We start from the raw sequence: 16,597 nt of genomic DNA on the forward strand, positions 1-16,597 counted from the left end.
TCGGAACGTATCAAAAACTACACTTTTACAAACTACCCCGTAAACAGCACGCCTGTGCACACAGCCCTGCCATGCAGAGCTATTGGACTATATGATCTCCGGCAACAGTTAGTTCACAAAATAAGAAGAGATTAAGGCGACTGGTTTCGTTGATCTTCTGTGCAAAATATTTAAGCCGTAGTTAAACTTGAATTTGCAGCAACGACAGTGAAGAACATTTGGATATTTTTTGCAAGACCAGTTCATTATCGCCCCTGTAGGCCTAAGCTATTGCAGTTGTCGACAATGCTGATCACCAGCAGATGTTGATCAAACGTAACGCAAGCCAGGCTTATTTCCGGGGCTGATTTCTCCCAGTTCAAGGTAAAATACGAAGCGACATGTAAAAGCGCTCAGTCTAAGATGTAGCTCTGTTCCCGGCGTTAGGCTATACCATGGATGTAGAAAGAGAGACTCTTTCTACCTCCATGGTTATACTGCCTCCCCACAGCCTTGCCATGCAGAGATCTCCCAGGTGCAGTGTTATAACTTGTTCTGAAATCATCCGTACAGGATCGCCCGACTTTCCTAACTTCAGCTATTATGAAGGCTACTGAGAAAGCGATAGATATGACAGTAAGTATCTGTTAGGCCTTATTGTAAAAAAACCATATGTGTGGTTTGAAGAGAAATGTAAAATAAATATAACACTGCCACAAATCAAATGACCAAGGTGTGTTCAGAATACCATGTCTCCCCGACGATTGCGTGTGTTTGTGTAGATTAGGCCTAAGCGGAGGTGCCAATTTATGCTAATAGCCTTATCAAACGCAACGCCAGCCAGACTGACATCTGCAGCGTTAAAAAATACAGCGTCATGTAATTGTATGGGATCTCCAGATTTTCTTCAGCGTGTAAATTTTAAAGGTTATTTAGATAGAAAGCTATAATTATTTGCCAATATCCGATACAAAAAACTGTTTTCAATTCAGGCCCGACTTTAACTTGACTTCATACAGTTCGGAGGCTATTGAGAAAGCGACAATTAAATTATATGATATATCGTCGGGGAACATGTTTCACTTCGGACCTGACTTTCTAAATAACTTCAGCTGATTTATAAATCGGAAGACTATATTAGGAAAGCGATCATAATTAGCGTAAATATCAGATAAATCGTTGGAAAACGTTTTTTGCCCCAGGCCAAGTTATAATTCAAGTTCAAATTTGAGAAGGCTATTTAGAAAGCGACAATTATTGTAAATATCCGCTATATCGTTGGAAAACCATTTTCATCTTGACTGTAGGCCCGACTTTCTAGACTTCAGCTAATTTATTGATTTCAAAGGCGATAATTATCCCTTTTCATCTGCGTTTATCATTATTAGGTAGTTTAGCTTCCAGAGGGACTAAACGTAGTTTAGAAGTGACTTTCCGGGAATAGATGCGCTTCTTACTCCGTTGACCATAAAGGCGCGACTCTGCACATATCGGATATTAACCATCCAATATCATTCTAATGTCGATACTAGACGATACTATAACAAATTGCCTTGTGTCTCGTCACTCGGGGTCTGTGAAATCGCAGATATTCATCGATGATATCGGAAATCGATACTAGACGACACTAGACTCGAAATGCATGTCAGGTTATGTGGCGGTCGGTGAAATCGCCGATATTTACCCGATATTTATCGGTATTGTCGGGACTCTAATATCGACACTAGAATAAATTGCCTGTAGTCTAGGTCTGTGAAATTGCCGGGATTCTAGTATCGATACCAGACGAAACTAGCATGCCTGTACATAAGCCTGTGTCTCGACACGCCGGGTCTGTGAACGTGAAATCGCCGATATTTACCCGAATTTATAAGTGATTTCGGAGCTCTAATATCGATACTGGAATGAATTACTTTGTGCCATGGCAGGTCAGGGCTTTGAAATCGCCACGACTCTAATATCGAGGCAATACTAGAATTCTTATCTTGTGCCTCGAGACGCCGGGCCTGTAAAATCGCCGATATTTATTCTATTGAACGGTTCACATCAATGTTCAAGGAAATTGATTGGTTTCTTGTGATCAACTGCGACAAGGCTGATGAAACCTGAAACACTTCAAGTTCTTTTTTAGGCGTGGTCGATATAATTGCCGCTGTCAAATTGATCAGGGTGAAACAGAGATCCTTGCAACGGATTACCGGTGAGATATTGGATGGTATCAGAGAAAGAGATCATATCCTTCAGAGAGTGAAATCAGCAGGTGATACATCTCTGCTTCAACACTTTAGGGCAGTCAGAAACAAAGTTGCTAGATTCTCGGCGAAGTCAAAATCAACTAATCTGGGAAGAACAATGCAGAACTTTGGAAAACCCTGAAAAACGCAGGGGTGCCATTGAAAAGTGCTGGAAAGGTTTCAGCAAATAGTGGCTCAGTCACAGATGGAGGAGTAAGTCTTGATAGTCTGAGAGTTGTCGATAAATTCAATATTTTTTTCTGCATTATTTATTGCTCAATTCCCGGTCGAAAAATTGCCAACAGATTCAGGCAAATATGGCCCTGATCACGTCAATATGTTTTACTAACAAGGGTGTCCAAATCGACTCTTTTATTTTGTCCATTGTAAGCGAATCCGAAGTCTGGAGACTTATTCCTCTATTAAATTAAATATTCACAAAGCCACTGGCTTAGAAGGCATTTCTGCACAGTTTATTAGACGGAGTAGAACAATGAGTTACACCATTAACTCACATAAATCTCTCCATCCATCCCATCTCATCCATCCTGCATTGTTCCAGCTAACCTTCAGTGTGCTAAAGTGGTACCAATTTTTAAGAAAGGTGAAAGACCTGTTTTAGGCAACTACAGGCCAGTTTCGATGTTATCTGTAGTTCCAAATTGTCAAAATAAATTGCCTGTCTTCAACTAGAAAAATGTCTTAGTAATGAATTCAGATTCAGATCATATTTGGCTGACAGCCAACAGGTGTTACCGTGAACTGATGTATACTTCATCGATGAATCGAATTAATTGTGTTGTTCCTCGAACAAGGGTCGATATTGGGCCACCTACTTGTCAATGACAAGTGTTCGGCTGTCGATTTTCATCTTTCATTGTATGCAGCTGATGATTCTACATTACTTGTCTCTGGAAACAATCATAGACAAATTCAAGATAGATTGGGCCTAGAATTGCAAAGTTTAAACAATTGGTTGATCGACAATAGATTATATTTGCATCTTGATAAGACTCATTCGACTCTTTTGGGTGAAGCCACAATATTTAAAGAAGCTGTTCCAAACTAAACATCACCTGTAATAATACTAACATTGTTGCCAAAAACATTTATTGCTACTTGTTTGTCAAAGACTAAAGGATGAAAACTATAGTCAGACGCGTTATCCAGAAAGCGAATTTTAGGCTCAGATTCCTTTATCAACGTAATTTGCTTGATTTTGGCATAAGGAAAAACTTGTAACCACGCACGGAGGGACCGACCGTGTTGTAGCCAATGCTGTAATTGACGAAAAGTAAAGAACTATTTACAGCGTTCTTGTCGCAAGATCCGACAATGAGTTCCGTGAGCTTTTTTCCGTGTTTTGGTATTTTTTCTATTATTATTTTGTTTCTCTGTTAGTTGTTGATTATGCGTGTGTTTGTTCACTGTCATTTGAAGTCGTGTAATATTTCGGAATTCACTGGAAATAAGTCTTAGGACTTTTCTGCTTTAAAAAAATGCACAAATAGCTTTTGATCGTGAGTTTTCTGTGTTAAACTACTTTGTTTACTCTTTTGAGCAAAATAAATATATGAAAAATAACAAATAAAATATCGACGTTGTCAGGACTCTAATATCAATACCAGAATGACTTGCCATGCCACACCGGGTCGGGACTGTAATATCGATACTAAACGATATTATATATTATGACTTGCCTAAAGTGTAGGAACGTTGGGTCTGTGAAATAGTTGATATTTACCCTATATTTTTGGCGATTTCGGGACTCTCATATTGATACTAGGCGATACTACAGAATGGCTTGCCTTGTGTCACCGCACGCCGGGTCTGTGAAATAGCCGATTAAGATTTGACTTCGGACTCTAATTTCCGTACTGGACTATACTAGATTTGTCAAATCGCGGGTAAATATCCGATATACATCGGAAATGTGACCAACTTACAGATCTCGATACAAATAATACTGAATTTTTCATACCAGGGTAAACATCCGACATATATCGGAGATTTCACCAACTAACAGATATTGCCAAGCCTGACTTCCTAAAACTTTCTTTTCCTTTGAAACTATAGACGGTACAAGACTTGTGAAATCGCGGGTAAATATCCGACATATATCGGAGATTCAACCACCTTACAGATCTGGCCAGACCTACCTAACCTCGATATATTACAGACAAGGGTTTTTATCTCCCTGTCTGTGCCTGTATATCGGAGATTTCGACACTAGACGATATTAGACTAGTCAAATCGCGGGTAAATATTCTATATATATCGGAGATTTCACCACCTTACAGATCTGACCAGACCAATCTAACTTCGATATTGTATGGTCCAGTAGCCGTAAATATCCGATATCATATTTAAGGTAAATGTCACGGTGACCTCTCGTTCAGTTAATAGAAAGCTATCGAATTCGGAACCGACGAGCATTCGGCCACAAGTATTACCTTGAGCTACGCTTATATGTTAAACACACATGTATTTTTAGTAATCAGCATCAATTTTTGCACCGATTTAAATGTTCCCAATAATAATGACTTATCCACACTCACATAAAGCTCTGCGGTATTGAATTGTGAACCTCCCGGTTTGGTTGACCATGGAGGCATCAAAATCTTTTAACGTGCGGAATTGCGTTTTTTGTTTTTATCGTTTCTAGAAAGTTTAGCTAGAAGTTTAAAAAGCAAAATTAGAATTATCTAAATCTAATCTTAACCTAGAAATTTTCGCCAGAAACGATAATTATCTCTTCTAAAAAGCGTTGTACTTTTAGAAATTGGCTGAAGTTTAGAAAATCGGGCTTCAAGTGATTCAAAAAGGTTTTCCAATGATATATTGGATAAAAACGATTTAGTATCGCTGTCTAAATAGCGCTCTAAATTTAGAAATTGCTGAAGTTTCGAAAGTCGGGCCTGAATCGTCTTCTGAAAACCATTCACAATTTTCTTCATCGCAGATTTTTGGACTACTTCACTGCCACATTTCTCTACTTCGTGACATTCAATTTCTTGCTACGGTAATGTTTAAAATTCATACCATGAACTCTTCTCAAGTCGCATTTTAGTTTTTGATTTTGAAGCTTTCCTCTATAGGAGAAAATGCTATTATTTTCCTGGTTGTACCAGACATGGATGTATTTTTTACACCCATGTACCAGACTACTCCTGCAAGCACTTTGATACGTTTTGGGAAACACAGATGACAACACAAATGGTGTACAATGGGTGTGAAACTTTGATTGCTATAAATACAGTCACATGCTAGGTTCTATGATCAGTGTGGGTTGTTTACATTTTTCTCTTTGGAGACCGACATTATTTTCTCGGTTCTACCACAGCAGACAAACAGACAAAAACTTTCATTTTGATGACATTTGATACACAGGATGACGTTGACGGGTCTTTCTAACCTCAGTTACGGACGGCATGGTCGCATGTATGTCCTGGTGATTTTGTTTAGAAAATGTTTTCCCTCGCAAACCGATATAAATTTCCTGGTTCTACCACACTATTTCTACAAACCAGCAAACTACTTGAGAAAACAAACTGGCCCTGCTTTCTAAAATTCAGCTAATTTCTAAATTCAGAACGCTATTTAGAAAGCGATAGTTATCGTTTTTATTCGATATGTCATGGAAAAATTGTTTCACTGCAGGCCCGACTTTTTTTCAGTCCATTTTTACTGTGAGCACGCAGTTGGGAGGTTGTGGCATGCCCGACAACATATTTGATAAGGCCATTAGCATTAATTTGCATTAATCAGCACAAATGGACGCGAGCGTTGTGGAATTAAAATAATCTCAACACCTTGGTCATTTGAACTGTCGTAGTATGGTTACTTTTATTAAAATTAGCCTTCACGTCACACATCTGGTATATTTGTCATTTTATAGCGGTGACTATTCGACAGTCATTGTTTTTGACGCTAAAAATAAAACAATTTTTCGACTTCGTGACATTCAACTTCTTCCCCGTTACAATTATCAATTAAAAAGAAGGTATACTATCTAGGGGTCATATTTAAGCTTTGGATTTAAACTTACTTCTGGGGAAACAGATAGTATTTACTTGGTTCTACCAAAACTGCTGCTACAAGCTAGAACATTTTTATCAGCTATCCTGGAAAAATTGTTCCAAGTCAGGTTGGCACGCAGCTAGGAGATGGCGGCCTGCCCGGCAACATATTTGATAAGGCCATTAGCATTAATTTGCATTAAACAGCACAAATGGACGCGATCGTCGCGGCGCTGAGATAATCTCAACAGCTTAGTCAGAACCATGGTAATATAGTTACTTTTATCATGAAGGTACCTCCATGCTTTTATTTACGTTCGTCTTCACGACGCACATCAGGTTTATTTATCATAAACACTAGCGATGGCTATTTGACGATAGTTGTTTTTGAAGATCAAAAGAAAATCTCAATTTTTCTTCATCTCATTTCCATACTTCATGACATTCTATTCTTGTCCGTTGCACTGATCAGTTATATAGGAGGTACTATCTCGGTGGGGTCACATTTGAGCTTTGGATTCATAAAACTTACTTCAGGGGGCAACTGATAGTACTCTCCTGGTTCTACAGGACTGCTGCTACAAGGTAACAGACTTTTATCCCATTTATCCAGGAAAAATGTTTCACTTCAGGCTCGTCTTTCTCCATCTTTACCGTGAGCACGCAGCTGAGGGATGACAACCACAGAGGCAACACGTTTGATAAGGCTATTAGCATAACTTTGCATATCACTGCCTAATCAACAAATAGACGTGATCGTCGTGAAACGAAGATATTCTCAACGCACCTTGGTCATTTGAAAGCGATAATTATCTTTTTTATCCGATATATCCTGAAAATTGTTTTTCATTCACGCCCAACTTTTTAAACTACGGCTTTTTTCAAAATTTCGAACGCTAGTTAGAAAAGGGATAATTATCGTTGTTATCAGATATATCCTTGGAAAATCTTTTAACCTCAGGTCCGACTTCTTGAATTACAGCTAATTTCTAAGTTTAGATTGCTATCTAGAAACGATAATTATCGTTTTTATCCTGTATATCAGTGCTTTTAGTTTTCAGCTAGTTTAGCTTCCATAAAAAATACACGTAGTTTAGAAATGGCTTCAGGAAAAGAAATAATGCTGCACCTAACTCGGAATAAAAATACTGCAGCTGTCACTTTTTTCAACAGATGAAGTTCTGCCCATATTCTGTATTTTTATTTCTGACATCCTGTATGATAAGAGAGCATGTCAGAGTCAGAGTAAAACAATATGTTACTGTCAAGAAATCTCTGTGTACCAAACATGAAAACTCAAATCACAAACGCCATAAAACAATTAATGGAAGAACCCTAAAATGGAGTGGAGGATTAGATAAGCTAGAAGATAATTGTATTCAGTCATTGTTTATTCATTAGGGAGTCATTTTATATAATGTGACATTTGCATTGTGAAGGTCGTATTTCCATAAGCAAACTTCTGCCTTTCAAGTAACATTTGTATTTTGAAGGTCATATTTCCATATGCAAAATTTTTGCCTATATAATCAAGTCACTCAATCCGGTGATCAGTCAGTTCTCGCTGCAATTAGATGCCAACCCACTTCCAGCTGCCAGCCACGTTCAAAAGTACAGTTCTTTCCGTGAAGATCTCTAGCTCGTACAACATCATGGTTCGTCGACGGGGTCTGCGTTTTCGCGATGAAGAAGTGCATGCACAGATTACCGCTGTCAACAGTGATTCTTCCGAATTGGATGAACTGGAGTCTGTTCTCCAGAGTACACAGGACAGCGAACCTGAAGAAGCTGACGACAGCGATGTCAGTATGTCAAGTGCCGTTGAAGTTCAGGCTCGAGCTGAAACATCAACTGATCAACCTCCGCCTAGCAGCACGTCATCTCACTCCATCAACGTAAGTACTGCTGTGTCTTTTTAAAGTGCACGCAAGATCACCTTAGTGAGAAAATGACTACACTTGGCCGAAGTAGACCCGGTTCAAATCTGTGATATGTGAATATTTTAGTTGGGTGAACGCGATGCTATGATTTATTTTTATGAGAATGTCTTGAGTAAGGTTAACGCTGAACGAGGAGTTTCTCCCGGTGAATCGGGAAGAAACTAATATAACTCACTACTGCGCAGACTCAAAGGTAAGGCTTTCAATGCGACAATTGATAGGAAAACCTTGCCTGCACTGTCGAATTCCAAATAGGTTTGTATAAAATAGGAGAGGCACACAAGACACTTACAATTTTTTTTTAACAATTCACAGAATTAAACCGAGTCTAGGCCGGGGGATACAATGTCCTACGTCGCCACTTCTTGTTCCTATGACGCCGCATTTTGACGTACCTATTTGCTTTTAAGGCAAGAAAAGACCTACACTGTCTATTCTGCCGGCAATCGATGTGTTACGGAGGGAGCCTGTGTTATGTAGCTTTATTGATATTTTTCCATGGTCACCACGCTCGCCCCTTAGTGATCATGCGTAATTTCAAAGATTACAAAACGCTCACACCTTTGCAATGCTACTGCGAATACTTGGAATTCTGTCCTAGACTGCACTGGCCCCCGGTAAACAAGCTTTTCTCACAGCTGAGTGACTGGCTGGCCAATTGTTCCCCCCACGATCTATGCACCAGCCTACCGCGCAATTAATTATATGTTTTGAGACTTATAAGCCAACAGACATTGAGACAAGTATACCACTGTCCCCTATACACTTTTCTTATGAGATGTATATATGTCCCCGATAGTAGCTAGAGTGTGTAAATAAACAAATTATGTAAATTAGAATAAATCCTGTTTACAAACAGGCTCCACACTACTAAGCTTATCGTTAGAAGTTGACTGCGACAATGTCAATTACACTTGACAATGGAGTTACAGGTGTTAATTAAGCATATCATAATCAAACATGTATTTAGAGACATGCTGGCTGAACATTATCAAACAGGTGTGAGAGATTTGTTTACTGACGATTTTATTCTGTTCTACAGTCAAGTGAAAGAGGAATCCTGTCACCATCGCTACTGCTAGCAAGCACACCTGAGAGTAGAGACCCACTTGTGAATCAAATTATTCAAGAGTTTCAGAAGATGAAGGAAGACCTACTAAAAGAAGTACATGAGCTTAAGAAGGATCAAGAAAGAAGCAAAGACAATGGACAAACCAGAAAGAGAAGAAGACAAAAAGTTCCTGTTCCAATTGAATGTTCTGTGAGTAAACAGTTTTATGAAATTTCAAAGTCAAAGGGGCATCGTATGGATACTCCTGGTACATGCTATTTTCAAACAATACAAGTTCAATTTGGCATGTTCTTCCAGGAGATACAAGAGGTAACTTTTCGGTGTTTTTACTACTATAGCTTTGTTTTGTGCGCCAACCATTATTTTTAATATCAAATGACAACACTTCATTGACTTCACTGATTTTGTCAGCTATCGATTTTTATTCTAAACCAAAAGGATACTTGTTAAAGTAGAATCTCATTTGATACATGCTACATTGACAATCCAGGCCGGTGTAAATTTACCAGCATTTTCTCTCTTTTTATTTCAGAATGCCGTACATACCACATATCGTGAACTCATCAAAGAAGACTTCAATGGCTTTGATATTTCAGAAGGGTAAGTGCTGTATACTAGGTACAACATGAATAAAAATTCCAGCAGGGCTCAATGGTAGAAATGAGTCTTCTGTATGAGTCTTCTTTATGATTCACAACTACTAAATTAGAAATCCAACCAATCATGACACGTAAGAAGACTACTTAGGCCTTTCGAACAATTCTATATTTTGTCAATTCAGCATGTGGTTTGGTTGCTCAGGTTACATTACTATAACTCTCAAAAGGTTGATTTCCCACGTAACCTAATCTTCAGAGTTCAGTCCAGCATTTATACGGCCGTCCTAAACATTAACTGCTTATTGTACTTACCGCCCTGGGTGTGATAATCTTGCTTTACCCATGAACCTTCTATGTCAAGTCTAGGCGAATTACTTAAGACAAACAGCTGATTGGACATGTTGTTTTTGGTCCCATAATCCAGTTACTGAGCCTACATTGTCACAGAATTTGAATATGGTTTCTTTGAGTATACAGTGACTACAGTTGAGGAGGTAAGAATAGACAGTATGCCAGTTGCAATTTTGTCAGAGGATGTATTTGTTTCAAATCTTGATTTCTGAAGTGTGTGACAGTGTTAACCATCATTTGCACATGTATTTAAAAACTCCTGCTTGGTGTATACAAATCACCTGCATCATATCAGTCATTCCCCTTCGTGAGCCCAAGGTCCTGTATAGTATCGATTAAAAGGTTCCACACTGGTAAATTACAACCTCTTCACAGCTTTCATTATTAAATACTTAATTATGCTTGTATAATGCCTGAGTAAAATCACAAGAATGAATCATAACGTCCTTTTTTGGCTTCATAGTGTTATAAGAATAGTTTGATAATCACAAAACATAAAATTATAAGTTCTTGGAAACAATCTTGGATCCGAGACTGCCATTTGAAGTAAGAAAATTCTTTTTACATTCCTGTAGGTGCTCTGTCCAATCGCAGCACAATCAGGCAGTGATTAAAACACTTGTGAAGGAAGTCCGATGCAATAATGGAAAGGAGCGGTGGACAAAAGCTGTCATATCAGGTAATCAGATCTGTGGGTTTTTATCGGCGCCCTGCTATTGTCAGTGCAATTTTTGTCTATATTGTTCATGTGATCTTATTGCTAAAATTTGCTTCGTATATTGTCATTAAAATTGTTACAATACTATCAATAAGGTATTTTCACCTCATTAAAGCCACTGTAGCTTTAAAGCCGCACTTTTCAATCCCAGGTTCTCGAATTGGCCAGTACGAAGTTTTATTTCTGTAATATTAATTACACAAACTGATCTCAACCTTTTGTCACCTTTTGCTAATCCTGTAAACAGTTTATACAAGCGTTTGACGGTCGATTCAAATCGCCAACGGTCATTGTTTCCCCACCACAAATGCTCGAATTTCCCATAAAATTGTCTTCCAGTCGCGTTAGACCTTGAATATAACCACAGAGTTCGAACGGCAGCAACTTCGCGCCGACTGCTTGGCAGTCTGTCTGCATCTTTGCGGCCGAGGAAAACTAAAAAGTGGCATTTTCTGGAGCGTGTGCCCCCGTGTTGCCTGTTTGTGAACCCCACCATAGCTTCGCGTCCTTTTAAAGCCGCACTTTTCAATCCCAGGTTCTCGCATTATAGTAGTTCTCCTGCCATCAAACAATTGGCCAGTACGATGTTTTATTTCTGTAATATTAATTACACAAACTGATCTCAACCTTTTGTTACCTTTTGCTAATCCTGCAAACAGAGTTTATTCAAGCGTTTGATTGACGGTCGGTCCAAATCGCCATTGGTTATTGGTTCCCACCACAAACGCTAAAATTTCCTTTAAACATTGTCTTCCAGTCGCGTTAGACCTTGAATATAACCACAGAGTTCGATCGGCAGCAACTTCGCGCTGACCGCTTTAATAGCAGTTTTTCTGCGTTTTTTTGCGGACGGGGAAAACTAAACAATGGCATTTGGTGTGGTGTCCACCTACACAGTGAACGCCGCCATAGTTTTGCGTCCTTTTAAAGGGAGGTTCCTCCTCTCAAGGAAGCTCCGCCTTTAGCTCTTGTTGAAATTTGTCAACATATTTATTTTCTCTGGTTTTCTTTACACTCTATTGACTTGAAGGATATAGTCTTTTACCACTGAAAAATTGGACAAGTAAATTTAAACTCTAACCGTTATTTTGATTTCCCACCATTTTTAAAAATTGCTGATGTTGCAAAGAGAACAAAGCATATGATGTCTCAGTTGTAATCTTTAGCACTGTGCAATATATTAGACGAATATGTTGTTTCTGTGAAGATTCCCATGCATATATGCAAGCGTACTGATTTTGCTTTATTAGCATGAGGGCGCTATTTATGTTTGGGCAAATATTTATTATTCACCTTGCTCAAAATGCACATATAGTCGCAGTGGACAGTTTATGGTACCTGTATAACCACCCCTCAATGTGTACATTCCAATGAAGTTGTTTCAGTTTGGAAGTAAAATCACAAAAGCAACGCCTGTAGGCAGTCGGGCTCTCAAATATTAAATTCTACAAATATTTTCTGAGCTACAGCTACAGCTTGTGGGGGCTGATGTTAAAGCTCTTGGATACAGAAAAACATATTTCACCTGTCAGTTTTTCGAAAATCATATTGTAATTTTTCCCAATATCACCAGTGTGCTTCTTTAGTTCCAAACTTTGAACGGTGACTCCAATCCTCATTGTTGCTTTGGTGAGAGAATGTGTCAAAGTATAATTCAGGAAAGTTTGAGCAAAAGTCTTGGTCTTTCATAGACGTGGTGCAAGTCTGTGGGCAGAGAAGTATCAAAACATACATAGCCGAATGCCGTTTATGTATCTCAAAATTTTGTTCCGATTTTTTAGCAAATTATGATTCTACGTTTTCTTCTTATTTACATGAAAAGAGGGATGTGCCCGGTATTTCCGCAGTTTAAGAGATGATGGTACACGGAAGACAAATGGAAAGCTAGCTCAACATCGCTCAAGAACCAAACTACATGCAAGAAAGCAAAGGGTAAGTTAATAGGCTTCAAATATATCTTGCTTGCATTTTTCCTGCCGTATACTGATCCACAGGCATTTCAAACAAGGATGTTTTGTGGCTATTAATAGAAATACATGTAGACTGTTCTCTTAATCACAACTAGATACTTATCTATATTTAATTGCATAGAATGCGTAACTGTAACCACGATTTGATAATATTTCTGTTCAATTTCTGTTCAAAGTAAAATGCACTTTTTGTCTTTTCCTCGAGATTATGTTGAGATATCCATTTTGTAATGTTGTCATTGAAAAAATGAATCTAACTCAGGCTAAATTTGCTAAATCAAAACTGTAAGAATCATTTATCAAAAGTTATATTGGCAAAGAATTTGTTATCAAGGGTATTGACAGTATTTACATATTGTAGGTTTTTGAATGTGACTCAGTCCTTTTGATATTGAAATTTTCCCTAAAAATGATGCCAGATTGCCATGATGTGATGACATAATTTGCATTCACTTATGATGTTACCATAGGACAATATTTTAGTCAAAAATGTACGACATTTTCACGCGTGCATAACATTGTTGGTCAGAGTATTTTGGTGAGACTAGAAGTCACTTGACCATAAGACTTGTACAGTAACCAATCCATGTTATGTACATGGTGTTGACTGGCTGAATACAAGAAGCCGAATAAAAAAATCTGAATTTGATGTGTAAAACATAACACTGATTAAATATCAAAGTTATCCCTTTAAATATACAATTGGTGAAACGATAACAGCTATTTTAGAAAATAAACAAATCTTGAACATGCTGAAGACAGTTGACTTTCAATTCATGAAATATTCCATTTTGTTAGGCTACTGGATCCATATGCATTGCAGTAATCAGTATAAAAATACGCAAGCCTGTATGGCCTTAAGTCCCCGACAGAAAGAAAGGGGATAAAGTGTTAACATTCAGACTTTCGTTAACGATAAATCAGATGTCAAATACTTCTAGTATATGGAGTTAAATTCCTTCCATAGTCGTGATACATTGAAACTCTACATGCTTTTCTTCTCAAAATTGCTTTCAGAAACGAGAACGGCGCTTGAAGGCAATGGAAACAATTGATTGTTCAGACGCGACAAAGAAGAAGGCCAGAGCTGTTCTTTCGGATCTTCAATACCATAGTAGTGAAGAATCAGAGCAGGAAGGTGACCGGGGTAGGCCGAAACGCGTAACGCGGAGACTCCCTTGGGAGAGAAAAGAATTAAGAAAGTTGAAGGCTAGCCTCGACGACGAATTTAAGACGACATGCACAGCAACCCAGCGCCGTCTGCTTGTCGACGTTGAACGCGGCCAGGTTACGTCAACAAGGCCAATGCCAGTTGATGCCCCTAAATGGGCTGCGAAAGAACGCTCAGGACAGTCAATGTCGTCAAACTCACAATGAACTATTTGAAATATTATATTCTCAGTGTGGCAAGTTGGTAGTTACCTACCTATTTAGCTAGGGATTTGACATCTTGTCTCGAATTTTGATGGCGGTTTTAATGCAGACTGTAAAGTTGACTTTTTATGATTTGCTGAGTGCTTTTAGATAATAAACTTTTGTACAAAATACCATGTTCTGTAATGATGTTACTTCATGCAGCTTTTTCAAACCTAGTCATGTGTAATATATATCAAAGAAGACAAACCACGAATAGGATATTATCTCTTACGGTCGTGTTTTATTCCTTGTAATTTTCGTTCACCAATTCAGTCCCCTTTAACGAACCATGGATGTAAAAAAATAGACATCCATGAACGATGAACGAATCTACCACAAAATATGACTACATTACTATTTAAGTGCATGCCATAGTATTCGCCTATTCAGGTTTTCTAATGAACGCACCCACGCAGATGTAAAAATGTCATAGCCAGATCCTATTGGATATGTGCTATCGGCAGCGATGACATTTTAGCTGCTTCTGTCCTATGTTTTTCCTGTATACAAACCACAAAATAATGCCTTCTACAAATCAATGTACAAATCAGTGCTATGTCTTGAATAATTATCATGGTCAGAATTTATGTGGTTCAAAGTGACGTTATTATTCACTGACAACAATTTTGGAATGCAGTGACAATGAAATGAACAAAGGGAAAATAATTTAAATGCATATATAAGGCGGTGAGCGAAGTAAAGGAAGGTGAAGTGAAATAGAATATGAGCGATCAGTGTTTATACTTGTTCGATTCAACTTTGGGGAAAGTGTGACGCTATTCTGATTTTGGTAAATGTAGCATTCGTCCTGAACGGTCTAACTCTGAATGATCATAAAACAGTACATATACAAACTACGATCCATCTATGCCGCATCCAGAACGGCGTCACTGAGCCTAGGGATATCATTGTGTGAAAATAAAAACTTCCAAATCCATATATTTTTGCATCTTGCGCACTATCTCACGGCAAACCTTCAGAGAAAAGCATTGTTATTGCTTACCGTCATAGAGTCTACGACGTTTAAGTAAAAAGCCTGATAAACGTTCCGAAATACTTTAAGTTGTAAGGCAACCTATCATTGGCTGTAACGCTGAGCGACATTCGCTCTTCTTTTGATGCGCAACAATAGCCATTGAAAGTATTAGAAGCATTAACCATCGTAAAACCATGAACAAACTATTGCAGTAAGCTGTCTAAACCATGAAGCTGAGTTACAAACCGGTAAAAATTTCGAAGACTGTTTATATCATCGAAACCAGTACACTTATATTGATTATTCACAAGAATATGACATTTCCTTGAACATTTAAAGTGGACGGATCTGCAGCTTACACGTGCAGTGTAATGCACATTTCCGCTGAACGGCTGATGCAGCAAATACAGCGTTTACGCTCGTCAGGTTATGTGACGGTTATGTGTACCGGATACGTTACGTACACATAGGAATCCGCTGAATATCTGCTACGTAACCGCTGCGAATAATGCAGCTTAAACGTGAATTTTGATGTAGTGTATCAAAGAAGTAAAAAATGCAAGTAAGACCGGGTGGTACAAACAATCATAAGTTTACATAGCCATGTTCATCCTACGATCTACCGGTAGTTTGGGTTTTTTTAATATTTTCATTTCGCCTATTTTTTTATAGCAGTGTTTTTGCACTGAGTGAGACCATGGACGCAAACTAAGCTTAGGCGTTGTTCAAGCCCAGCTTTGTTTTGCGTTAATGGCCACACTGTACACCTCCCTCCGCCCTGTCCAGGTATACAGATACGTACTTTCTTTTCACCCCTAAAGCTCAGGTTAAAAATGTCGGGCCATATACAAAACCAAGCTTCCCAGGAAAACATCAATGTGCAGAGAAAGCCTCTCTATAAGGCATACTAATTTCGTAATTGCCCTTTATAAATATGCATTTCAAATACTTACCGGATGAATGGAAAATTATCGTCCACGACGACTTGCTATCTCGGCCACTGCATCCAACACTGTCGCGGGGAAATACACTTTACCTTCATGCCAACTGAAACATTACCACTTAGACCTATAACTCACTTGCTGTTTTGACTCAAAATGTGTCGTCACTGGGGGAAGAAATGACCGAGAAATCAGCCATAATTCGTGAGATTCAGCTGGTCTGAACAGCCATTACTTCAAAAAAATCTGCGCAATCTCATTTGAGAGATGCAATGTGATATCCGACAAAGATAGTGTGGGAACACAAAGCATTGGTCAAATTCGAAAGGTCAAGGGTCGTGATCGTCGCAAAATTTTGACATTTCAAGTACGCGTAAACTGT

The 16,597-nt window shown here is 38.5% G+C and overlaps 1 protein-coding gene across 1 annotated transcript; it reads left to right on the plus strand.

Annotated features, from left to right (window-relative positions):
- Window positions 1–7,652: 7,652 nt before the first annotated feature.
- LOC139129950 (uncharacterized) lies at window positions 7,653–14,407 on the plus strand. Its single transcript, XM_070695650.1, has 6 exons — window positions 7,653–8,127; window positions 9,215–9,433; window positions 9,777–9,844; window positions 10,770–10,873; window positions 12,735–12,844; window positions 13,900–14,407. The coding sequence occupies exons 1-6, from the start codon at window positions 7,807–7,809 to the stop codon at window positions 14,257–14,259; spliced, it is 1,182 nt and encodes a 393-aa protein (XP_070551751.1). The 5' UTR covers window positions 7,653–7,806; the 3' UTR covers window positions 14,260–14,407.
- Window positions 14,408–16,597: the final 2,190 nt, after the last annotated feature.

This window comes from Ptychodera flava, chromosome 3 (genome assembly GCF_041260155.1).
Source record: "Ptychodera flava strain L36383 chromosome 3, AS_Pfla_20210202, whole genome shotgun sequence".
Taxonomy (NCBI): Eukaryota; Metazoa; Hemichordata; class Enteropneusta; family Ptychoderidae; genus Ptychodera; species Ptychodera flava.

Bases quoted from the DNA above. Each gene is read 5' to 3' on its own strand.
- LOC139129950 (XM_070695650.1), top strand. From the start codon at position 7,807: ATGCCAACCCACTTCCAGCTGCCAGCCACGTTCAAAAGTACAGTTCTT. The intron at 8,128-9,214 runs GTAAGTACTGCT...TCTGTTCTACAG, and splicing joins CGTCATCTCACTCCATCAAC to TCAAGTGAAAGAGGAATCCT. The intron at 9,845-10,769 runs GTAAGTGCTGTA...ACATTCCTGTAG, and splicing joins GGCTTTGATATTTCAGAAGG to GTGCTCTGTCCAATCGCAGC.